A 23095-nucleotide genomic window follows, 5' to 3' on the forward strand; every position below is an offset into this window, starting at 1 on the left:
GACTGGAAGACGTATTCAATTCTGTTCTTGAGCAGCGCGCGGGATGTCTTACATGATCGAAACCTAGCAAAGTTAGATCCAGCGGGGACGGGTACAGCAAAGCTTTGAAACCGAATGAAATACTCAGAAAAGTGGCGAAAAGGAAAGGCGGAACATGCTGAGATGGGATATTGTGTATAAATACATTTCTATATTCAAAAGAGACAATACACCCCAAAAAAAAAAAAAAAAAAAAAAAAAAAAAAAGGAGGAAAAAAAAAAGGAAAAAAGGAAAAAAGACAAGAAAAGAAATCTTAAATAGCGCCGAAACAATGCAGGGGTAATAGTACACAGTTAGCAAGTGCAGTAATAACAGTGTAAGATCGCACAGTGGAACGCATGTGGGGAAAATCACAATTACAGCGGTCGGGGGGGTTCTTTATGCATCCACTGAAGCAGCATCTTGGGCCAGCGCGGCTGATTCCGCGTCGTTGCCCATGGACATATTTCTCACGTCCCACCCATCGAGGTTGGATGCATTTTCCTTATTTCCAAGTAAGCAGAATACACGCTCAGTCCCTTCGACGAGGTACTTCTGAGCAACTCTGTTCACATCTTGAGCAGTGACATCCAAGACCTGCTCTCGCCAGCGCTGGTCCATGTCCTGAGTAACTCCCGTCAGGAAATAGCGCTGTCCTTCCTCATCAACGCTCATAGGAGCATCCAGAGATTGGAAGATCCCAAGCTTGGCCTCGTCTAATTCTCTTTGTATCCAGGTGCGATCACGTGCAAAAACACCACTGTTGTTGAAAACCTTGAAAGTGTTCATCGGGTTCGGATCCCGATAGCTGGAGAAGCTGAAAAGACCTTGGATGGGGCCATTAGAAGCTCCGGCACCGTAAGCGCCGCCCTTTTCTCGAATTTCAGGGTGAAGATATTTGTGCGTTAAGAGCTGCGATAGAACGCTCAACGGAGCGCTATCAGGGCCAGTAAACGGGGTGGTCCGGAGTGCAAGGCCAGAGTACGATACCTGGAATGGAAGATCGTAAAGGATCTTGCTTGACGAAGGACTGAAGCTAGTTGCACCGCTGGTGGTGGGTGGAGCAATGGCCTTGGGGAGTCGACTTAGCCAGCGTTGCAGAATAGCTTCGTTCTCGCCCGAACTACCTGACTCGCAAACAACGCGGATACGGAGTTTAGGAGATTTGGAAATGGCGAAAGATTGAATTAAACGTAGCTTCTCGATGAGTTGCCGAAGTTTCTCCGGGGAATTTTCGGCGTCGCGGAGGAGGTCGGCGACAGCTTGGATCTGAGGCAGTCCAGCTTTCTGCTCCTGCACCCAGAAATTTTTGGATAGACCTGCTGCTGCGGCATTGACTGCAAAGCGGTGACCTGAACCTGCAACTGCATCTAGGGCGCCGTTGGTATTGGAGCGAAGCAGCTCCTGAACCATCTTTGGTGCAGCTTCACTCGAGAAATCGGCCTCAGTGACAAGTGTTGTGATGATTTCAAGCATGTCAGGCACGTTTTTATCCATGGCATAGCCTGTGAATTGTAGGCCTTCTGTAAAATTGCCTAGGACCAACGGCGATGAGACAGAGAAGGTCGAAGAGGAAACACCGCCAGTCTTAAGCTTGATTAAGTCTTCCCATTGCTCCATAGTCCTTTGAGCAGTCCCAAGGCGCATTACTGCCTCGTTGAATAGCGGTAACAACAATCTCAATTCGTCCGGAATATCAGAATATACGTTCAACGCTTGGATATAAGAGAGACCATTGGTAGGTGCTTCTCGCCAAACCACCTCAACATCATCAATCTTCGATTCTCTCACCGGTTTCCGCTCCATCTCCCTTGGAATGTCTTTGGTATGAAGAGTTGGCAAACAGCTGACGTCGGCATTTTGAGCTGATTCCTGAACCTTCAGTAACTCAAGCTCCTCCTTCTTGAGTTGCTCGATGGCCGCGTCCGCCGAACCGAATTTAGCGGCTAACTCGGCCATCTTTGCTTCTTTGCGAGCCATCTCCTTCTCGGCTAATGCCTGGTTGTACGTTGGAGAACCGTTCATTGTAAACGTCAAGCATTCATCGTTCATGAAGTACTTTTTCATCAAGTTTTCCAAGTATCCCGTCTTACCCCAGCGTTTTTCAAACTCACTGATGATGTCGTTCCACGCGAGCTCTCTGGTGGGATTGAATCCGTTGAACCACGCGGAAAGGGTCTTCTCCATAACTCCCAGCCCAAAGTTGGCGGTTTTATGTCTCAACGCAAGCTCCAACTGATGTAGATAGCCCGAGACTTTCTCCCTGTTGAAGCCGGTTTCCATGCATTCTTTGAATACCTGTTCAACCCGCTGTTTGACGGCCGGGACATCGCTTTCCGACACCCCATTAAGCCCAACAGAAAAGATGGGTATCCTGCCGGAAGTGTCAAGACCGGTATTGGGCGTGAAGGATGAGCCAAGCCCGCTTTCAATCAATGCCTTGTACATCGGGGAGCCATATCCATCCAGGAGCAAGGAGGAAAGAATCCCGAGGGAGAAGACTTCGACTTCGTCTGTGGAATCGCCTGCACGCCAGGAGACTGAAGATTTGCATTGCTTGTCTTCGCTTGTAAACGGATCCATGGGTCCCTCGACAGTGAAGTTCAGAGGTCCGGCACTTAAATCCCTGGGAAGCTTGACGTCCAGTTTCGAAGACTTCTTCTGGAAGCCATCCAAGACGGCTCCTATCTGTTTTAAATGGTCGGCAAGAGGCATATCTCCATAAGTGAATACTTTCGCATTACTGGGATGGTAATTCTGTTTGGAGAAGCTGACGAGTTGCTTGTGAGTCAGGTCAGTGATGTATTCTGGATCGCCACCAGAGTTGTTTATAGCCGGGAAGATATGCTCCTTGAACTTGATATAATAGAGATAGTTTGCGTCCGTGATCTGTCCCTTCATTTCATTGTAGACCACACCTTTGAAGACTATATCGTCACCGGGAGCAGCCTCGTCTGGGCTCTTTCCAGACTGTTCTGCAGCTCTGGGGTTCTCGGGGCCCAATCGCCACCCTTCCTGCCTGAAGTCTTCTTCCTTGAGGAGCGGATGGAGGGTAGCATCGAGGTACACCGAAAGGAGATTTTGAAAGTCTTTCTTGTTGGTGGTGGCAAAAGGATAAGTGGTATGGTCGGAGGACGTGAACGCGTTCATGAAATTGGAAAGAGAGCGAGGGAGCATTTTGAAAAAGGGGTCGCGGACGGGATATCTGCTCAGAATTGTAAGTTATATCCGCGCCGGGGGATGGTGGCCCAGAGTAGGGATCACGAATGCAGAAAACTGACTTTTCACTCCCGCAGAGGGTGGTGTGCTCGAGTATATGAGGCACACCGGTTGCATCTGGCGGATTCGTCTTGAACCCGACGCCGAATACGTTATTCTTGTCCTCTCTTGCGACATGCAGGTAATCAGCATCGGTATTGTCATGCTTTAGTCGAACTGCAGTTAGATGGAGCTCTGGGACATGCTTCTTCTCCTGGACGGTGAATCCATGGAGCTTCTCTCCTATAGAAGGGTAAGCATTCAGATCGGTCACCGTAGACGCTGCTCTGAGGCCCTGGAGAGCAGGAAATCGCCGGAGATTGGTCGCGTTTCGAAAACCCAGGCTGAGGGACGTCGAGGTCCCATGCCTCAGTGCCCGACTCGAGGATCGAAGCATGGCCACCAAACCTTGTGGAGTTGCTGTGTCTCTCGAACGACTTGATGCCTGCAGCGATATCCTGGCCACCACGCGGCCAGGCAGAAAAGCCCCCCTGATGCAGCTCCAGTCCAATCTCGCTGGCTGGACGGCAGAGAGCTGTGGGCAGGCTTTGAGATATTTAAAGACCAGTTTTTCTTCCCTGAAGCTGTGTGTTGAAATGCTGGTTTTTTGATGTGAGAAAAGTGAGGCCAAGCAATCTGTTGGTGAGAAACGGCGCTAGTTGGGCGTGCCCCAGCCAATAAGCGCAGGCTCCCCTCTTGCTTTCTCGTCGCCGAACTCTCTTGTGTGTGTGTCTCTCTCTTCTCTCTTCTCTCTTCTCTTTCTCACTAACTCTGCTCCCAGCTTTTGCTTCAAGAGGGCACACACCTTGCCCGCCGCCCCCCTGGTTCTCCTGGTGCTACTGCCGCCCTTCACACTCCAACACAAAGGGGTTTTCAGACCTGTCGGACTGTCTTCTCTTCCATCTCAACTTCCACCGCAGCTGTTTTTCCGACGTCGTGGTCCTATTTGTCAACCTTTACATCTTCTTGGTACCGGGAAAACTCTGTATGACGGCCGACTTGGCTAAACGAATTAAGGGCTCTTTAAAACTATCGCAGAGCGTTTTGGAATTGGCTTCGAGGAAGCGTTAACATCTATTTTATCGACGTCGCTCTCAGCCACGACTGGGTGATCTGGGTCGCTTGCGGCCGAGTAATGGCAGCAGTTTCTACGCACACCCATCCGACCATCAGCCACTCCAACACGTCGTCTCCTCCGATTCCTGCCAGCGCAGCTTTCCCAGACACACGCCCCGTGTCCGCAAAACCGTCAGCAATGGCTCCAAGCGGCATGAGCAAAAAGGCCAAGGGAAAGAAACCGGCCGATCCTACCGAGACGTCAAAGTTGTTGGCTGCCAAAATCTCACAGCTCGAGCAAGATGCCGCTGGAGAAAAGGACCAAGAGGCCGAGATCGGTACGTGACTTCTGCCTGTCGTGTAAAATACTATACGGGTTTAAGAAAGAGGCTCCCCCTCGTCGACTCGCCCGGGTAAGAGTAAAGCTGTCGGTGAATACTGACTTTTCTTTCTTTCTTTCTTTTTTTTGGGAACGCAGAACGTGAGGTCAAGAAGGCCACCCGAGACCTCAACCAGCTTTTGAATACTATCGAATCCCCGATGACGCGCCTCGAGACGGTACACAAGAAGTATACCGAACTTTTGGCCGACATGAAGAAACTGGACCGGGACTACGCCAAGAGCAAGAAGCGGGCCGACCAGCTGCAGAAGGATCAGGACAAGGGCAAGTCGGAGCTGAACAAGACGGCGACCATGAAGGACAAGTTGGAGAAACTCTGTCGAGAACTGACAAAAGAAAACAAAAAAGTAAAAGTGGGTTTATCATCTACGGACCTTATTGCGATGAATTTTTCCAGCAAAAGAGCATGTCTGATCGGTGAACGAATGGCTACAGGATGAAAATAAGAGACTCGAGGACACGGAACGAAGAGCTCGCGGGATCGTGAACGAACGACTTGACTCCCTACTGTTCGATATCCAAGATGTCATGGCACAAAAGGGCAACCCCAGGGTGGAAAAGATGGATATCGACCTGGACGAGGCGTAAGTTGTGTGCTTCCAAGCTGCAAGGGAGACCATGTCGGTGTTCTGACCATGCCTTTAGACTTCGTGCAAAGATCAAGACAATCGGCGAAAAATTCGAACTCCGCGAGCAACATTACAAAGCGCTCCTTCGAAGTAAAGATGCCGAGATCCAAAGTTTGACCGCAAAATATGAAGAGCAACGTCGAGGAACTGAAACCGAAGCCGCGCGATGCCGTGCTCTAAGTTCACAGGTGTCGACATTTTCGCATACCGAGGCCGAACTACGGAGCCAGCTTAACATTTATGTTGAAAAGTTTAAACAAGTGTGTTTCTGGTGCCCCTCATCCATTTCCTACTGTTGTCAGCCGTTGCGATTATCATATCGATGGTTAATGACAAAGCTCGTAGGTCGAAGACACGCTCAACAACAGCAACGAACTCTTTATGACTTTCCGAAAGGAAATGGAGGAAATGTCCAAGAAAACAAAACGGCTTGAAAAGGAGAACCTCACTCTCACCCGCAAGCACGACCAGACGAATCGGAATATCCTTGAGATGGCCGAAGAACGTACCCGGAATAATGAGGAACTAGAAAAGTGGCGCAAGAAGAGCAATAACTTGGAGGCACTTTGTCGGCGAATGCAACAACAAGGTCGAGGTCAAGCACTAGCAGGGGAGCTGGATGTAGACGACGAAGGGACGGAAAGCGAGTACGATGATGAATACGAAGACGAAGATGAAGAGGACCTGAGCGAGGATGGAGACTATGTCGACGGCGACGATCATCAACATATGGCTGGACCCAAAACGACAGAGAAGCCAGTCTTTGGCCCGCCGCCACCACCAACGTTGGCTGAAGCGAGATCTAATGGCAATCGTGGCATTGTCAATGGGTACAAGCATTGAGTCGACCGTGAATGGGTACCGAATGGGGCAGTTGACTTGCGTCCCATCGCGGGTAAGTTCTCATAGACGCGTATGATTAAATGACTACGACATCTTTCCCATACGATTCTGGCATATTTCTCTCGGGGGTGTTCGACCGCTTTCTGGCGTCTTGATATCACGCCTCTCTACTACTGTGAGATTTCTTTCTAGAGCCACAAACTTCCATTGTGGGACTCTTTTTTTTTTTTTTTTTTTTTTTTTTTTTTTTTTGCTCATTGTCTGGTTTGTGTGCTACTACCCACCGTCGATTCTCCCCTTTGATCCGCCTTTTGGGCCTAACCGTACCTGACTCTGGTGAAACTGCTGATCAGAAATGAATTCGACATGCAGTTACTGGCCGGGTCGTTGGGTGATTTGAGCCACCCACGCCGCTACACTTGTATGGTATTCATGTATAATGTATGTAACTGTAGGTAGGGCCAGCGCAGCTATTTGACAAACAAATCAGCTCCCTGATTGCTTTCTGTTCCAGAGAATTCAGTGGAAGCATTGCATTATCACTGAGGTCTATGAAGCCTCTTAATCGCGCCTCTGCGCTGGATTGGTCGGCGGCTCAGAGACGGTTGCATTCCCAATGTGCAAGCAAACAAAGTAGCATATGCCCGGGCTGCAGACCAACCTCTCAATGGATATATTCTGTAAAAAAGAAAAAAGAAGAAGAAAAAGACAAAGGAACAATACGCAAATACATACGTAGAAGTCATGGCACATCGCTAAAAGAAAAATACTACTTCACAGCTTGCTCCCTGAAACCAGATACGTATTGCCCAACCTTAACATCTGTGCTGCCTCCGCGACCATACTTTCCACGATCTCCCTGGCAGGCTTAATCTCCTTCACCAGAGCGGAAACATGGCCCATCAAGAAAGGTAGATCCACATCCTTGCCGTCCTGCATGTCTTTCACGAAGGGCACCACGCCGCTCTCCGTCAACCGCTTGATCTCCTCGGGCTTACTCTCCCACTCTTTGATATAGTCATTTGGCAGGAGCCGGAGTGGCCGCCCGGAAACGACCAGGCTGCGGATAGTCTCGTTGAATCCAGCATTCACGACGGCTTCCTTGTGCATGCGGCTGGCACCACTCTCTACAGAGGCGACGAAGCGCGTGCCCACCCACACGCCAGAGGCACCCAGCATGAGCGCACTGGCGAGACTCCTGCCGTCGTTGACGCCTCCCGCAGCAACGACGAGAGGGGGCTGACCGGTCAGGGGAGAGCGATACTTGCGCGTCGCATCCACCACGGCGGGGATGAGAACGGAGAAAGGGATGTCGCCGGTGTGGCCACCTCCCTCACCGCCCTGTGCACAGATGATGTCGACACCGGCCTGCATGGCCTTCTCGGCGTGGCGGGGCGCGCCGACCATGTTCATGACCAGGATGCCCGCTTCGTGGAGTCTCTTGATGGTGCGGGCGGGCGGCACGCCGACGGCGGAGACGAAGAGTTTGGCGCCGTGCTTGATGGTGACCTCGATGAGCTCGTCGAGCTTGCCATGTGTGTAGTCGTGGTTTGTCGCGCGCGCGCCGTTGCCGACCTGTGGAAGGGCGAGGTCGACGCCGAACGGGAGATTGGGGCTGTCCAGGTAAGACTTGAGCTCTGTGAGCATCTCGTCAAGCTGGGAGGGGGTGTAGCCGAGTCCGCCGACGGTGCCGAGACCTCCGGCATTGGAGACTGCGGCGGCGAGAGGGCCTCCCGAAGTGCGCGCCATGCCCGCGAGGAGGACAGGATGCCGGATGCCCAGGAGGTCGCAGAGGGGAGTTTTGACTTGTTGGGCCATTGTGGAAGATTGTGGTAACGACGCTGAAAGAAAAAAAGACAAGAGAAATTAAAAAAAGGAGGGTTGGAGATTGGGGTATTTGGCAGCGGCGTCAAGTCAAGCACTTATAATGCCCTCGAAGCCTGCTGAGAAAATAATGCTGAGCGCCGGTCTGCATGAGCTGGTGAAGAAGTTAGCGTTACTGTCAAGGAGACTGTCGATTCAGAAGGAACTTGACGCAAAACAATATATATAAAATTTCCGACAAAAGCATCGCATCCCAGCCATAACCTAGTAGCTTCTATTTACCTAGGGCCGAAGCTCTTCAGATGCGATTGTGGACACGGATGCCTTTTCCCCTCACTACCGCCGTTGTTCTTTGCAGCGAATTCTGGGCGTGGAGTCCGTGGCGATCTCCACAAACAACGGCCGTCAACCGCGGCCCAGCTGCTCGCTAACTAGTTAGTCGATAAACTCCGTCGTTGGCCGCCGCTGGACCAGAGCGCACCGAGGCGAGGTTCAATCAGTGAAGACGGATCATGCATTCCTGTCTCCGGCAAAATTCGAGAGATATACTAAACTTAGACTCTTGTAATATTCGAGAAACATACTGACTCTTGCAATAAAGGGGGAAAATCCTGCAGCTTTTTGACAACCTTTAAACAAGCAACAAAGCACTGCCTGTTGCAAGTTGGAACCGTATCGGAAGCGAAGCAGACCCTACCAGCGATTATAATGGGATCTCGTTTTTCATGCATTGATATTATTATTATTCTAGATGTACAAGCACTTGCATGATTTCCCTTAATTTGATGGTCTTACCATGAAGCACAATCATAGCATCTTTGATATTTTTTCGCTCTGTAGTTACGGAGGAGAGAGTTCGCGTTTTCTTGTTTTTGAACTGGGCGTGAGTTGATGCTCGAATCTCTCTCTCTCTCTGTGTGATGATCGTCGATTTGGAACGACCCAGTCATGTAAAAGGCTCTTGTTGACCCAGGACTATCTGTGTGTCGTACGTATCTCCCTTGCATCAATATCAATATAATTCGGTGCCAACGGCCCAAAAAAGTATGGGGGTTGAAATCCCTCTATGCTAGAACAGCACGAAGCAGCGGGACAAGACGATGAAAGATGGAGCATAAGACCGCATGTTAGTAGGGCTGGGGGGGCCTGGGTCTGAAGAGGATGAACCAAAAGACAAAAAAAAAAAAAAAAAAAGGCCAACTCCCGTGCTCACTGACTGAAGATGAGAGGTGAGGCAGAATAGCCATGATTTACGACGGCCTCGCCTCGCGGCACGAGCGAGCGTGGGTGAAAGTTGGTTGGTTGGTTGGTTGGGGGGGTGCTTTAGGGCCTTAACAGGCGCCGAGCCGCCCAGTCCTGGCCAGAGCTCCGGGGCTTGCCTTGGGCGACGCTGGGGGGGTCTATGCCAAGCCCACTAGGGGGTGCCAGCCCCAACCTTTGGGGGGTGTTTCCGGGCGTCTGGGGTGCCCGTGTGGCGACCAGAGCCAACCACGTTCTGGCGACCAGGACAGATTTCGGCATCACATTTTCATCTCCACAGCCGAAGTGGACCAACCGGCCTTCAAGTGCTCGAGCTCTCGGGTTCGCTTCCGAGATTCACCTCCATTTATGGATGTACTCCGTACATATTATGGCTTGAGAAGGGCAGGGTTGGTCGTGAGATGTGGAAACTGGGTTCTGTCATCCCTGCAACAGTGATTGAATGATGGGTTCCGTGGCAAGGCTTCGAACAAGAACAGGCTGCTTGGAGTGTGAGCATGACACACAGCTCCCCACTGTATTTCTTTTCTTTTCTTTTCTTTTTTTTTTGCTTATTGTCCCTGTAGGTCGTCGACGCCGCAAGAAATGCGACGAAAAGAGGCCTCTGTGTGCCGGCTGCTCCCGCAACGGCCTTCGCTGCACATGGCCCTCGGAGTATCAGCCAATTGACCGACGAAGACGCTGTCCGTGGCCCGCGAGTCCCAGCACAACATCGCCCTCCCCGAGCTGCAATGGCACGTCGACTCAGTCGAGAACGCCGGACGTCTCCGCTTCCTTGCCTCCCTTCTCTGCCATGCCGCCGCCTTTCCGCCTCGAGGAGCACTTCAATCTCTACTGCTACTTTGCAAACTCCCTCCTCCCGACCCTCGTACGACAATGCTCCCTGCCTAAATATTCAGACCAGACATACATCTTGAACCTAGCCGTCCAGTTTCCCCCTTTGATGGGTGCTATGATCGCCGTTGCAGCAGTTCGACTCCCTCGACACGATGAATCCTACCTGCATCTTGGCCTGAAGTGCTATCATTTTTCGATCCAGAACCTCCGGGAAGGCCTTGCCTCTGACAAATACAAAGGCAACGAGGATTACCTTCTTGCTACTACTATTTTGTTATGCATTTGGGAGGTGAGAACGGAGACCGGGACGTATCTCGATTCGGCGCTGACATAGAAAAAAAAAAATTTCCCCAATATAGAATTGCCAACCCGATGGGATTCCCAACACTAGCCACCATGTTGTTGCTGCAGGCAACCTGCTGAGACTTCGATGCCCGAAACCCAGAAGCTCCTCCCAATCTGCGTTGGTATTCGAACGCACCTGCGTCGAGTCCTTTATCTACCATAGCAGCCTTTTAATGCTCTTCGACCGAAGTTTGGATCCGCTTGCTGACCCGCAGGTCCTTGAAAATATCCAACGATACTTCGTCGACCCTGACCACCCAGATGATGCAGGCCCGGGATGGACCAACACGCAGCCCATACTCGATGCCTCGTATAAATTCTTCCTGCTGACTGCAGATATTACCCGGCTTTCACGGCACAATAGGCCGTTGGATGAAGTCGAATTATCCCTCTACTATCGTTTACAATCGGATTTCCATCGATGGGAGCAAACGATACGCAAAACCGCCAACGATCAAGATAAGGATCGGACCGGACTCTTGTATACCTTGGCTATTAGAGCTCTTCTCTTGAAAATGGACCCTCACCTGCATGAGATTTCGGGCGGCTTTGAGTCCCTCCTACATGAAAGCCTGGAGATAATACCGTTCCTCAATATTGATCCCAATTTTGTTTATTACTACCTGTGGCCCTTGATTGTTCTAGGTTCCATCGCCGTCAACCCCTGGGATAGAAATCCATTCCGCGAGATCATATCTCTCTTGATCATCAAGGGCCGAGAAGGAATTGCGTGCTGGGCTTTAAAGCGCCTAGAGACGGTCTGGACCACGGAATACGAATATGCATACTGGGGCCCTAGCCATCCGATGCTACGAGGGCTCAAGAGACTACTTGAAAATGATTGATGGCCGGTTTTTCCACACTTTCCTGGCCGCCACTATTACTCTCAGCGCACGGAAATAGGACACAGTTGAATGAGCTTCTATATTATGAGATCATATATGATTAGCAAACCCTAAAAAGTTACCCTAGGTCTCTTTCTAGGCTTTTAGGGCTTTATCCACAATCAGAGTATATCGGAGAAGAATTTCGTCCTGCATGGTCCTTGTGACGAGCTGAACGTGGCATGGAGCGCCCTCGCTTTCGTCAGGGAGGTCTAAAGCGTTTGTTAGCTTCTTGGCCTAATCTTCCTTCCGAACAGGCTTAAAAAAAAAAAGACTTACATGGAGGATCGTATTGGACTTGTCGCACGAACGCCGCGTCAGCGGCCTTTTCGGCGCGACCAAAGGGGATGACGGAGGCCGGATACTAAACTCCTATTAGTGCGTGCTAGATATCAAAAGCGTTTGGGGATGGATCGTTTACATTCACAAGGTTGGCGAATATGGTATAGAACGGCTTCTCCAGAGCATCGTGCGGCAGCGCACAGCTTTGGAAGGCTGGGCCGAGGAGAACGTCCAACTTGTTGTCCAGGTAGACGGCGCGCATTTGCGCAGTGTACTTCATCTTCGCAGCGTTTAGGTCATAGAGCTCACGAAGGGTTGGTTCAGGGCTGGTTCCGCTGAAGTCGAATGTGCATTTGAGCGATGGGATGAACGGCTCGCCGCTGCTGGTGATCGCCTTGAAGACGGTCTTGTCCGGATCCATGTTGAAGTATCGCATCGTGACGGTCTTCATGTCGGCGATGGATGGGAATTTACCAGTCAGGTCGACGATCTTGTGGCCTGCGGCTTCAAGTTTCTGGATAGCGTTCTTCAAAGTACGCTGCATGGGGGGGTGAATTGGGCACTCCGGGTCTTCAGGAATAACACCGATTGTGAGGGTTGTTTTAGGGGTCGGCTCGAGCCATGGGGTTCCAAGAGCCATGTCGTCCAGATCCGCTGCGTTCGAGTTGAATACAACCTTGAGCAAGAGTTCGAGATCCCTGGCGGAATTGGTCAGTGGACCTGCGCAAGGGGCGACGCCAGTCAGGCCTGGCCGACTGGCGGAACCTTGCCCGGCGTACGGAATTCTCATAATCGATGGCTTGAATCCATATGTACCATTGGCCAGGGCTGGAATTCGAATAGAACCCGCGATATCGGTTCCAACACCCAGGGGAGAGCCTCGCATAGCAACAAGTGCACCTTCACCGCCGCTGCTGCCGCCAGCGCTAAGATTCAAGCTGTAGGGATTTAGACAGCGGCCAAAGACGTTGTTGTGCGAATCTCCAGTCATCATGGTCTGGGGAACATTGGTCTTGCAGTACAGAACCGCACCAGCCCCCAGTAGAATTTGCACCAAGGCCGAGTCGTGAGTTGCTGCGGGTCGATCGAGGAAAGAGACAAATCCGAGGGTGGTTGGGACGCCGGTGATGTTGAAGGTCTCCTTAAGACTGATTGGGAGGCCGTGGAAGGGACCAACGGTCTTCCCCGTCTTGGCTAGATGGTCATCGAGCTCCTTTGCGCGGGCCAGCGCCATGTCGAAGAAGGTCTCGGTCAGGCAAAAAGTCACCTGCTGGGCGATGGCCGCACGCTTGGCGAATGCGGTTGTGACTTCGACCGAAGAGAATTCGCGAGAGGCGAGCTTCTGGAGGAGATCAGTGGCATCGTAGTTTTCGGTGATTTCAAGCTCTCTGGGTGTGAGGAGGCCGCAGGTTCTGGGGACGTCTATGACACTCTTCTTGGAGTCCTGCGAGATGTTTTCGGTGATCTCGCTGGGCAGTCGCCATTCCTTAGGGATCTTAGCGGCCACTTCGACCTGCTTGGCCTGGACCTTTAGTTGCCAGTCGGCGATCGTCATCGTGGAATTGGAGGGGGAGGGGAAATGGATAGATAGCTGCTGTAGACTGGATTGTGAGGGGAATTGTTAATATGTAGAGTGCCGGTTTTCTTCAAATTTCACGTCCCAGTGGAAAGAGATATAGGTGCATATTATATCAGAAACGAAGCTGGGTTGCAGCAACCCTGGCACATAGGCATTGCCGCTCTAACCATCCTCTTCGGCCTAAAACACGACAACCCCCCATCTGGTTTACTCCGTCGAGTGCACAGCTTGTCCTCGATGCGGGGTGAATCCTATTCACTCTCCTGCGGATTGGCGTTGGCAAATGTGCAGTCATTCCGCTTCGCCTCCCTCGTGGCCAGTCCTGCTCCACTGGGCTCCACGGATGGGCTTCTCGGCGGCAGCATTAGCTGGCCACCAATGGCGTCCATTTGCGCCAATCGATCAACTTAAAATTTAAAGCCCAGCCTACGGAGTAAACTACGGAGTACGGGGGAGAGGAAACTGGGTTGGAGGTGCAAGGAGGAAGCCAGAGCCTCGTACCGACTCTCTCGCCTTCATGATGACGGTTACGGATGTGGAAGAATTCCGGTCGAACAAATGCTGAGTACGCTTTCTTTGCTTTCGGAATGAATTCGACTTCAGAATTCTTCTCAATTTACTCCGCGTATTCATCGGCGCCGTGGGAGGATTTTGTCCGGATGCCGTCGCAACCGTGTCCGAGTGGCGCCCATTTTCTAGCAACAGTCAGGGCGAAGAAGATCTCCAGATCAACCCCCAAGCGGAGCTGTGTTGTGAGGGATTCGGGGCCTATAAATTCTTATCCCCTTATTCTTTAAACTTTTATTCTCTCGAATGCTCATACCCCAGACTACCACTTGATTGCTAGCAATAGATTTCTCCTCCTGGATTGCATCAGAATGACTGTCAGCATTGAAGGCCCGCATTCGCGCCACGAGATTCAGAAGTCCGTGGATGAATACATAGATAGTCTCAAAGGCCGTTTATATCAGTTGAACAAGAGCGTGAGTTACGTTCCCGCTCAATCGCACCGTCCTTTTTTTTTTTTCATGGGCTCTGACGAGGGATTAAGATCCATGAAAACCCAGAACTTGCATACAAGGAATACCATGCGCACGACGCCATATGCAGCTTTCTGGAAGAGCTGGGGTTCAAGCCTACACGTCACGCATACGGGTTAGAAACCGCCTTTGAAGTCATAAGCGGTTCGGACGAGGGAAGATGTGTCAATTTCAATGCTGAATATGATGCACTCCCGGGAATCGGGCATGCTTGTGGGCATAATCTAATTGCGACTGCGAGTGTGACCGGATTTATCGCCCTTGCACATGCGATCAGCAAATTTGGAATTAGGGGAAAAGCGCAGCTGCTCGGGACCCCTGCTGAAGAGGATGGAGGCGGGAAGATCGACCTGCTTAACGCTGGAGCGTACAAGCAGGCTGACGTTTCCTTGATGCTGTGAGTAACGCTGCCTCTTCCGCTTCTGTATCGGCACAGGAGCCACACTAATCAGAGCAACAATCAGCCATCCTATGTCAGACGCCCGCTTCCGCGAACACGGCGTCATAGGATCTTCTGGGTCAAGTTCTATCGCCTGCTATGATATTGTCTGCACTTATGAAGGGGTTAGCGCCCACTCTGCCGCCAATCCACATGAGGGTATCAACGCCCTAGACGCCGTGGTGTCGGCATATAACAACATTTCCATGCTCCGCCAACAGATAAGACCGGACGAGCGGATACACGGGACCATATTGCAAGCACCTAAGATCACGAATGCCATCCCAGAACACACGGCCACAAAATATTCAGTTCGGAGTCCCACAATCAAGGGCGTGCAAGAACTTGGAAAGCGAGTATGCAAGTGCATGGAAGCCGGTGCTCTCGCCACGGGGTGCAAGCTCAAGATCGAAGAGAGTCCAATTTACGCTGACCTTCGACTCAACCAGCCTCTCTGCGACGCGTTTCAGGCGCACATGGGAGACCAGGGAGAGAAGATCTTCTCCGGGGAGAGCGATGGTCTGAGCGGCTCCACGGACCAAGGCAACGTTACCTATGCTATTCCAGGCCTGCATGCCCTCATCGGAATACCAGTCACAGACGACGCGAATAACCACACTCATGGATTCGCTGCTGCAGCGGGGACAGAGGTTGCACATGAAAGGACTTTGAAGGGCGGCAAGGCGATGGCCATGACGGGATTGGATATTTTGACGAATGATGACTTTTATGCTCGGGTGATCGAGGACTTTGAGAAAGATAAGAAGCGTAGATGACCGGAAGCTAGATAGTGTCCTGCGGTGCCCGTGCAGATCGGTCTTTACACTGCACACCAGCATCGGCGCGGGCAGGAAACTCATTTTGTCCACCTTTCGCTTGGGGTTGGGATGCTTCACATGCTTCACCCGAATGCCGAAAGCACGAAACAACATCTGGTCATCGTTACCTTCTCGCAAACTTCAGAGAAGCAAATGCTAACTATAATATAATAACTTAATCCTTCAGACCTATTGGCAGGTGTGAAAAGCCTTCGCCGAATAACTATTTGTACTCGCTTCCAACCAATGTGCTTCTTCAAACCCATGGATGCGAGTGAGAGGAGAATGCGCGATTCGTGAGCTCGAAGCCTACAAGCGCATTGGAGAAATGCGATCAAACGTGAAGCTGTAAGTGCCCTGTCTGTATGGTGCGGTTTGCAACGACCTCCCGGGCTTCTAGGGATGCTGCCAATTCGGGGACGACTGTCAATACAAGACATTAAAACGTGTCCTACGCCCTGGCACACTTATCAATCTACAGCAGAACTGGATAAATCAATATTGACAGCCACGCTGGGCCTCTTATGAAAGGCTGAGGTTTATATGGAGCAATGTGGTGAATGTGCCGGTCGATTTCACAGATGACTTTTATGGGTTGTTTATTTCGGAGGTGGATATACGCAAGGCTCGGTGGACAAGGATAACCCAGGCCCTGGAGGGGAGACCAACGGGGTCTACGGTGTAACTACAGAAAATTAAAGAGTTTCATTTTCCAGCACAGTAGTGTTAGCCCAGATGGGGCGAACGGCAATGATCGCTTGTAGGAGGATGGGCTGCTCTACTGTTGTGGAACAACCCTCGTGAACATTTCTAGAGAGATGAAGCAACTCGGTTCAGCTCCCAAGTCTCTCGATTTCAACCGTGGGATATTAAATAGCACAAACTCTTTCTCGATGGCGTACAGAGTACGGGAGTCGTCAGTTACAAAAGCAACTTTCTTGGGAAGCCCTCGGCGTGTAAGTAGTTAACTATAGTGGCCTTTCGAGGGCCTAAGCGATCCACGACCTTTGATGGCCTCGCCCTTCCTTTCGCCTCTTCGGCATTGATACGCGGCAGCTGCGCGGGTTAGTTCAATTCCATGCTAGCTTCACTGGCTCTTCATCTCCCAGCGAGTTGCTTGGGCCTGGAAGTTTAAAGCTAATCTGTGATAAGCTTCCGCATGCCGCACCACTCAGCAGCATTTGCGCGCTTCTCCGCCTGTCTCCCCGCACTGTGGCCCCCGAGCAAAATGCATGTTAAGCTCCCACCCGATCTTACCCTCGCTTACCCCAGATCTCGTTTCTCCCGCCACGCACTCGCGCCCATTGCGTTTCCAGTCTCTTGGAGCCTGTTTCGCGATTGCTCTCCAGATGGTAGATGGATAAGCGCAATAGCACACCTTTGTCCATCCCACGCAGGGTTAGTTCTGCAGCCAGGTAGCTCTTCTGCACCCGTCCAAAGCGCGAGCAAGGAAGGAGTGCAATCGTACCACTGCAACTAAACGCCACAGGATCCTTGATATAAAAGCGTGATTAACCGCCCACATCTCTTTGCCTGTGTGTTTGATCCTCGTCTGGTTCCTCAACTAGTTAAATGCAAGCCCAGGTTCCCCGCTTGCTGAATTGTCCTTCGTAAAATTCCTTCGACCTCCACGTTCTCTCGTTCTTTTCAATCATTTCCTGCGATGTCGGCGGAAAAGGAATTTCAGACGTCCGTGGTGGAAGAGACGGATTCGGCAAGCAGAGTCGACCCGTCCAAGGAGGCGGATGCTCAAGATGTTCTCCTCATTGACGCCAGTGAAGAAGAATTGCGCCGCGTGCGATGGAAAGTCGACTTGATTCTCATGCCCTTGTTGTCGTTTTGCTACATGTTGCAGTTCTTGGATAAGCAGACGCTCAATTTCTCTACTCTGCTCGGGATCCTCGAAGACACGAAGCTTCAAGGATCAGAATATTCATGGACAGCCGCCATTTTCTACTTTGGATACTTGTTATGGTCGTATCCCACCACGTACTTTGCCGTGAGAACTCCCATTGGGAAATACCTCTCCATCACAGTGTATGTGAAATAATCTCCGAGTAATGTATTCTTGCACCAGTGTGCTGACAGTCATACTCCAGCTTGCTGTGGGCCGTGGTTGTCATATGCCATGCAGCCTGTAAGAACTTTGCGGGTTTAATGGTTGTCCGGTTCATGTTGGGCGTCACTGAATCGGCAGTCGCCCCTGGCTTCTCTTTAATTACCGGCATGTGGTACACTCGCAGAGAACAGCCCCTCCGCCACGGTATCTGGTTCACCGGCTCGTGTTGCGCCAGCTTGTTCGGTGGTGTTCTTGCATATGCTATCGGACATATTACTGGAGCCCTGTCACCATGGCGCTACTTATTCATCATCTTCGGGGCTGTCACCGCCCTTTGGGGAGTTGTACTGCTTGTCTTCCTTCCGGATAGACAGTCGAACGCCATCTGGCTGAATGCCCGCGAGAGGAAAGTCGCCGTTCGACGAGTCATGGAGAATAAACAGGGTATCAAGCAAGGAAAATACCAGATCTATCAAGTGGTCGAAGCCTTCAAAGATCCAATCAACTGGTGTCTTTTCCTCTACTGCTTTTGCGTGAACATTGCAAATGGGGGCTTGACAGCGTTCGGATCCCTGGTCATCCAAGGTTTCGGATACGAAGGTCTTTCTGCTCTCCTGATCCAGATGCCTACTGGTGCTGCACAGATTGGGTTCGTTATTGCATCCTCTCTAGCGTGCACGTATTGGAAAGGCATAAGGACTGTTGTCATGCTGGTGCTGTGTTTGATTAGTTTAGTTGGAATGGTACTGATGTACGCTCTCGATCCCGCAAACCGCTCTGGACGATTGGCAGGGTTTTGCTTGTCGCTCGCGTTTTCTGCCAACATGCCATTAGGCCTCTCTTTGGTGGCCAGCAACGTTGGCGGATTCACAAAGAAGGCTGTGGTCAACGCTTGCGTCTTCGTCATGTACTGTGTTGGCAATGTGGTTGGCCCCCAATTTTTCAGCGTCGACGAGGCACCGCGCTACAGCCGTGGTTTGAAAGCTAGTCTTTCTGGATTTGCGTTGGGTGCTTTCTTTTTGCTCCTGTTGGGAATTTATATGAAATGGGAGAACATGCGTCGAGACAGAAAATATGGAAAAGTGGACCAGCAAGAGAATAATCCCAACAGCGAGGATGAGCTTTTGCTCAGCCTAGAGGATAAGACGGACTGGGAAATGGAGCGCACTTTCAGATACCTTCTTTAGCCATGGGTTTATGCTAGATATACCATTTGCATAAAGAGTTTTGCCTGGAGGATATTACAACCTGAGATAGTCAGTATTACCTAATATCAGACCTTTTTAAAGATAATCATGAGCAACGAGTCGAGCTTCTCATTTCTGAGAGACGGCCCTGTCCCAGGTTTCTTTCTGTGCTGCCGCACTAAACTGGTCGACATGGTGTCGTTCAATATTTCCAGGCAAATTTGGGAGTGGCCGATGCCAGAAAGACTTCTTGTCCTTTCAAAAGCGCTTTATCAAATCAACTGCTGCATTTGAAAGTCTGCGGCATCTGGTTTGTAGTTAATCAAAGAAGTGGTTAGAGAATATATCGCTCCAATCTCCACCTTGAGAGTCTAGAAGACATGAGACATCGGGAGAGCGGCGCTTATCACTTTTAGTTCCCGGATCATGAGCTGGGAAGTATGTAATTGCATTTCTTAATAAAAGGACTCAGTTCTCGGACCAAGAAGGTGACATTGCTTCTGTCTTGCTGACATGTTGTGGTTGGAGTGGAGAGAGAGACGAGAGTAGGAGGATATTGTCTGCTGGGGTGAGGTCCAGTCGCGCCAAGCCTAGTTAAAACGCGCCGGAAGTTCGCGTCTCGTTCAAGAGAATATCTCGCAAATGCCGGCATTAAATTTGGCAGGCAAAACAGCTACCGCTCTGCTGATATATTGGCTTACTGTTTTATGCGATTGGGATTTGTGAGGGCCACCAAGCGAGAATCTTTAATCTATACCTGCTTCCCTAAATTGTCGTGTAAAATGGCAGAGGAGGACGCTTCGGGCCAGTTTCTGTGCCCACCCAAGTATGAATTTCCTTTGCAATTCCAATTCATTTTGCTTGAGGAGGGTCAACATCGGTCAAAGGGTACAAACTGACACAAGCGATGAATTATTAGGGACAAAGAAGAATACCCCCCGGTATACCGGCAGCACTCCGCATATAACCCCCTTTATACCTTCCGCCTCCCCTCCGGTAAAACGAGACACTATCAACAGCAGTATGCTGATATATACTTCTTACGACTTGCAAGGCTGAAGCCTGCTGTTGCGGAAATTGCGGCTGCTGAATGGGAAGAATTTACGGTGTGTTTTCTGTGTTCAATTCATTCCATTCCTCGATACGGGCCTGCAAGTCGGCCTATTGTCGGAGAACTGGGACGGACGCGCCCGCCAAACCGCAGTCATTTGTTTGAATTTTTGCTAAGGATATGTTGTATAGATTGCTGGTGAAAATGCCCGAAGGGTTGACAGAGTACTAGATGTAAGGCAGGGCGAACTCTGCTGGGTTGTGGGAACTGTGTACATGGACCTACCTCTGAAACCTAATATTCTAGATGATATCTCTAAAGAGGTGGGCTTTCATTGTTCCCAGAATTTGACGTATACTCACGTACTGTGTGTAGCACTGGACGGCGGCTCCTCCTTCCCGGAAGACCTATTTGGACCCATCAAACCAAGGCGGTACTCAGACTATGCTGGAAGATGGATCTGGGCGGCTGCGGCTGACCGGTACTTTACTGCAGTCAGCTCTTCTAGTTACTGGTGCAGTAGTCGCCGTGCTTGGAACGGAAAATGCAAATGGTGATTTTGAAGTTGTAGATGTGAAGGTACCCGACCTGGCACCTCAGCCTGCCCGATGGGAAAGCCAATATGCAGATTCAGCATCTGGAAAGAGAAAAAGAAGTCCAAGTGAGACTCCTGTTGATGGGCCTAGGAAGAAAATTGCGCTGCTTAGCGGATTGGGAATCACGGGCACCTCCGGAGACACAGTAGCTTTGACTCTTTTGACCGATTATCTTCTTGGCTATGGTGAAGGCTATGGTAATGTTGGCACTGGATCTTCTCCCATACGGTCCGCCCAGATATCCCGCCTTATAATCGCAGGCAATTCTCTCGGCAGCAGTGTACCTCCTAGTCTTGAAGAACAGGACGAAGATGCCGCAGTGAAGAAAAGGCGTCAAGCAAAGAAATATGGATATGACGCATCAGCCTACAACGCATCACCGATTACTCATTTGGACAATTTTCTAGCCGAGATCTTGCCCAGCATTCCGGTTACCATTATGCCAGGTGAAAATGATCCGGCAAATTTCGCTCTTCCTCAACAAGAAATTCACCGTGCAATGCTCCCTCGCTCAAGAAACTACTGTTCCGCTCCCCGCTTGGGCATTGATGAACCACCGTCTGAACCTGGATGGCTGGATACGGTGACTAACCCATGGCAAGGCGACGTTGAAGGCTGGAGATTATGGGGCTGTAGCGGACAAAATGTGGACGATGTACTCAGATACATGTCCCTGGATGACGATCAAACTGAAAATGGACAGGATATAGAGGGGGATACGCGGTTACGGCTCATGGAGGCCATGTTGAGATGGAGATGTGCCGTCCCAACCGCTCCGGATACGATATGTAGGTCCCCTGTGTTTAAAACTTGTCATTTACGTGGAATATTCGTCTAACAATTCTGTTTATAGGGTGCTATCCCTTTCAGGATAAAGATCCATTCGTGCTGCAAGCATGCCCACACGTATTTTTCACTGGGAATCAGCCAGCATTCAGGACAACGGTTATCGAGAAGTCCGTTTCTGCATCGTCGATGGATGTAGAAGGAGATCAGCCTTCGAAAGTGAGACTTCTGGCTCTCCCTAAGTTTCGTGAAACTGGAGAGTTGGTATTGTTAGACGCGGAAACGTTGGAGGTGGAAGTTGTTAAGTTCGGGACGTGGCAGAGCGTGAAAGAAGTCGAATCGTTAGATGCGCCTGTCAATGACTCGCAGGCCTGAGGCTCCAGCAAATACCAACGTTGAGTCTAGAATGATTTCTGGGGAAAGAGCACAAGCCTCTTGATGCCAATCAAGGCCAAACCCGACCACTTCAAAACAACAAACGGCATTAAGAATCAAAAGGGCATTATTGAATGAAGTAAATTGAAAATTGCGAGAGATAGATCCATGAACTCCCAAACTAAATCGGCAACTGTAGCGTACTACTGTGCTCCGGGACCTTTATATCCATTATCAGGAAGGTATAAATGTCTCACGGCACCTTTTGCTGTTAACACCACCAGTCGGATGACGCCGCCGGAGCTTCCATCCCACTTGATAGCTTCATGTAATGCTCCCTTCACGAACTCGATCCCCTCTTCCTCCGTCATACCTTCTCGCCAGTGCGCGTCGCAGTAGCCGTAGATATATGTGGAGCCGGATCCACCAATGGCATAGGCCTGCTTGTGGAGGGAGCCGCCGAGCGGAATGGAGTAGACTTGACCACCATGGCGGTGGTCGTATCCAGCGATAATTATACCGGCACTGCCCAGTATAAGCACACAGCTATTCAGGGAGATAAGGTGTGGGGTAGCAATTACCTTAACATATCTTTGTTGTCATAGCATAATTCTTGGAACAGAGCTGCAGCAGTTTGAGTTGTGGGGGGCTGGTCATACACAACGCCGTACATGCCCAGATGATACCGTACGATGTCAGCTACAGCTTGCGTGTCTGCTGCTGAGCCTGATCGGCAACACCAGATCGTGTCGTGCACTTGGGTGAGTTTGTCGGTGACGCGGTTGGCTATGTAGGCGCCTGTTGTCGTTCGACTGTCTGCACCGAGGATGACGCCATCTTTGAAATTTATTGCCATGCTAATTTTTGCGGTCTTTGTTGGTCGTTTCCTGGGCTTGAATGAGGAGGTTTGGGGGAGTGGCTTACATCGAAGTACCAAGGCTGTAAGTCGATGAACTAGTTAGCTCCGACTCCGATTGAGAAGGGATACAGAACGGAAAACATACTTCACTTCTCCCTTCTTAAGGTGCTCCATATCCACATGTATTCCATCTGCAATGTAGTTAGCGGTGTGCCTCGATATCCGTCGTCGCGACGTCACCAACCTTCTCCTAAGCAGCCGCGAACACCGTGATGTCTCATGGTCTCGTAAAGTTGACGGGAATTCAATCGCAGAAATCTTCTATCGTCTATTCGGGAGCCAATACGCCTAGCAAAAATCCGCTCTTGGAAACAGAAAAGGAATTTAGTTGCTGCAAGACTCAGAGGTCTGAACTTCGCCCTTCCAGCAGGTCGAGATAGCTTCCCGACGGGCGAGCTTTGGAAGGCAGCACATCAGACGTGGCTCGCCCAATCAGGAATAGCCTACCTCCATCCGCCAAAATAGCCGCTGCGGCGGGTTTTATTGGCCATACTTCGCTCAGGCGCTTAGTTCTCAGGTCCCATTGGCCAGGATAGGTCCCTGACGTAATACCCGTAATTTATGCGTAAGTGACATACAAGAGATCCACCCCTGATAGCGTATCGACAT

General features: G+C 50.7%; 9 protein-coding genes across 9 annotated transcripts; 5 read left to right on the forward strand and 4 right to left on the reverse strand.

Annotated features, from left to right (window-relative positions):
• Positions 1-133: 133 nt before the first annotated feature.
• CYM1 (Mitochondrial presequence protease) lies at positions 134-3858 on the reverse strand. The gene is made up of 2 exons (XM_003068013.2): positions 3301-3858; positions 134-3224 (listed from the first exon to the last, which is right to left on the reverse strand). The coding sequence occupies exons 1-2, from the start codon at positions 3672-3674 to the stop codon at positions 419-421; spliced, it is 3180 nt and encodes a 1059-aa protein (XP_003068059.2). The 5' UTR covers positions 3675-3858; the 3' UTR covers positions 134-418.
• Positions 3859-4412: 554 nt separating this feature from the next.
• Positions 4413-6421, forward strand: D8B26_008239 (uncharacterized protein; the record flags this gene model as incomplete). The annotated part of the gene is made up of 5 exons (XM_003068014.2): positions 4413-4671; positions 4812-5086; positions 5169-5317; positions 5379-5622; positions 5708-6421. The coding sequence occupies 5 exons, from the start codon at positions 4413-4415 to the stop codon at positions 6203-6205; spliced, it is 1425 nt and encodes a 474-aa protein (XP_003068060.1). The 3' UTR covers positions 6206-6421.
• Positions 6422-6933: 512 nt separating this feature from the next.
• Positions 6934-8142, reverse strand: D8B26_008240 (uncharacterized protein). Its single transcript, XM_003068015.2, has one exon. It carries the CDS (start codon positions 8021-8023, stop codon positions 6980-6982), a length of 1044 nt encoding a protein of 347 aa, XP_003068061.1. The 5' UTR covers positions 8024-8142; the 3' UTR covers positions 6934-6979.
• Positions 8143-9606: 1464 nt separating this feature from the next.
• D8B26_008241 (uncharacterized protein) lies at positions 9607-11440 on the forward strand. The gene is made up of 3 exons (XM_003068016.2): positions 9607-9780; positions 9856-10415; positions 10486-11440. The coding sequence occupies exons 1-3, from the start codon at positions 9732-9734 to the stop codon at positions 11314-11316; spliced, it is 1440 nt and encodes a 479-aa protein (XP_003068062.2). The 5' UTR covers positions 9607-9731; the 3' UTR covers positions 11317-11440.
• A 300-nt stretch (positions 11441-11740) lies between these two features.
• Positions 11741-13192, reverse strand: D8B26_008242 (uncharacterized protein; the record flags this gene model as incomplete). Its single annotated transcript, XM_003068017.2, has 1 exon — positions 11741-13192. The coding sequence occupies one exon, from the start codon at positions 13190-13192 to the stop codon at positions 11741-11743; it is 1452 nt and encodes a 483-aa protein (XP_003068063.2).
• A 472-nt stretch (positions 13193-13664) lies between these two features.
• On the forward strand, positions 13665-15649 carry D8B26_008243 (uncharacterized protein). The gene is made up of 3 exons (XM_066125794.1): positions 13665-14199; positions 14268-14653; positions 14721-15649. The coding sequence occupies exons 1-3, from the start codon at positions 14095-14097 to the stop codon at positions 15469-15471; spliced, it is 1242 nt and encodes a 413-aa protein (XP_065981878.1). The 5' UTR covers positions 13665-14094; the 3' UTR covers positions 15472-15649.
• Positions 15650-17176: 1527 nt separating this feature from the next.
• Positions 17177-18766, forward strand: D8B26_008244 (uncharacterized protein; the record flags this gene model as incomplete). Its single annotated transcript, XM_003068019.2, has 2 exons — positions 17177-17550; positions 17613-18766. 2 exons carry the CDS (start codon positions 17177-17179, stop codon positions 18757-18759), a joined length of 1521 nt encoding a protein of 506 aa, XP_003068065.1. The 3' UTR covers positions 18760-18766.
• Positions 18767-19453: 687 nt separating this feature from the next.
• On the forward strand, positions 19454-21662 carry D8B26_008245 (uncharacterized protein). The gene is made up of 5 exons (XM_003068020.2): positions 19454-19585; positions 19679-19865; positions 20002-20133; positions 20186-21194; positions 21260-21662. Exons 1-5 carry the CDS (start codon positions 19467-19469, stop codon positions 21565-21567), a joined length of 1755 nt encoding a protein of 584 aa, XP_003068066.2. The 5' UTR covers positions 19454-19466; the 3' UTR covers positions 21568-21662.
• PRE3 (Proteasome subunit beta type-1) lies at positions 21433-22868 on the reverse strand. The gene is made up of 5 exons (XM_003068021.2): positions 22671-22868; positions 22572-22617; positions 22492-22506; positions 22149-22424; positions 21433-22092 (listed from the first exon to the last, which is right to left on the reverse strand). The coding sequence occupies exons 1-5, from the start codon at positions 22705-22707 to the stop codon at positions 21771-21773; spliced, it is 696 nt and encodes a 231-aa protein (XP_003068067.1). The 5' UTR covers positions 22708-22868; the 3' UTR covers positions 21433-21770.
• Between the last annotated feature and the right edge of the window lie 227 nt (positions 22869-23095).

Source organism: Coccidioides posadasii, chromosome 5 (genome assembly GCF_018416015.2).
Source record: "Coccidioides posadasii str. Silveira chromosome 5, complete sequence".
NCBI lineage: Eukaryota > Fungi > Ascomycota > Eurotiomycetes > Onygenales > Onygenaceae > Coccidioides > Coccidioides posadasii.

What these genes read in the sequence shown, in the direction of transcription:
- CYM1 (XM_003068013.2), bottom strand. Translation starts at nt 3,674, where the DNA reads ATGCTTCGATCCTCGAGTCGGGCACTGAGGCATGGGACCTCGACGTCC. An exon ending in ACCCTCTGCGGGAGTGAAAA is followed by an intron (nt 3,225 to 3,300) that starts GTCAGTTTTCTG and finishes AATTCTGAGCAG; the next exon opens with ATATCCCGTCCGCGACCCCT.
- D8B26_008240 (XM_003068015.2), bottom strand. Translation starts at nt 8,023, where the DNA reads ATGGCCCAACAAGTCAAAACTCCCCTCTGCGACCTCCTGGGCATCCGG.
- D8B26_008241 (XM_003068016.2), top strand. Translation starts at nt 9,732, where the DNA reads ATGATGGGTTCCGTGGCAAGGCTTCGAACAAGAACAGGCTGCTTGGAG. An exon ending in AAGAACAGGCTGCTTGGAGT is followed by an intron (nt 9,781 to 9,855) that starts GTGAGCATGACA and finishes TTGTCCCTGTAG; the next exon opens with GTCGTCGACGCCGCAAGAAA. An exon ending in TTTTGTTATGCATTTGGGAG is followed by an intron (nt 10,416 to 10,485) that starts GTGAGAACGGAG and finishes TCCCCAATATAG; the next exon opens with AATTGCCAACCCGATGGGAT.
- D8B26_008243 (XM_066125794.1), top strand. Translation starts at nt 14,095, where the DNA reads ATGACTGTCAGCATTGAAGGCCCGCATTCGCGCCACGAGATTCAGAAG. An exon ending in TATATCAGTTGAACAAGAGC is followed by an intron (nt 14,200 to 14,267) that starts GTGAGTTACGTT and finishes CGAGGGATTAAG; the next exon opens with ATCCATGAAAACCCAGAACT. An exon ending in GCTGACGTTTCCTTGATGCT is followed by an intron (nt 14,654 to 14,720) that starts GTGAGTAACGCT and finishes AGCAACAATCAG; the next exon opens with CCATCCTATGTCAGACGCCC.
- D8B26_008245 (XM_003068020.2), top strand. Translation starts at nt 19,467, where the DNA reads ATGCGATTGGGATTTGTGAGGGCCACCAAGCGAGAATCTTTAATCTAT. An exon ending in CAGTTTCTGTGCCCACCCAA is followed by an intron (nt 19,586 to 19,678) that starts GTATGAATTTCC and finishes ATGAATTATTAG; the next exon opens with GGACAAAGAAGAATACCCCC. An exon ending in TAGATGATATCTCTAAAGAG is followed by an intron (nt 20,134 to 20,185) that starts GTGGGCTTTCAT and finishes TACTGTGTGTAG; the next exon opens with CACTGGACGGCGGCTCCTCC.
- PRE3 (XM_003068021.2), bottom strand. Translation starts at nt 22,707, where the DNA reads ATGAGACATCACGGTGTTCGCGGCTGCTTAGGAGAAG. An exon ending in TCGCGGCTGCTTAGGAGAAG is followed by an intron (nt 22,618 to 22,670) that starts GTTGGTGACGTC and finishes ACTACATTGCAG; the next exon opens with ATGGAATACATGTGGATATG. An exon ending in GACAACAAAGATATGTTAAG is followed by an intron (nt 22,093 to 22,148) that starts GTAATTGCTACC and finishes TATACTGGGCAG; the next exon opens with TGCCGGTATAATTATCGCTG.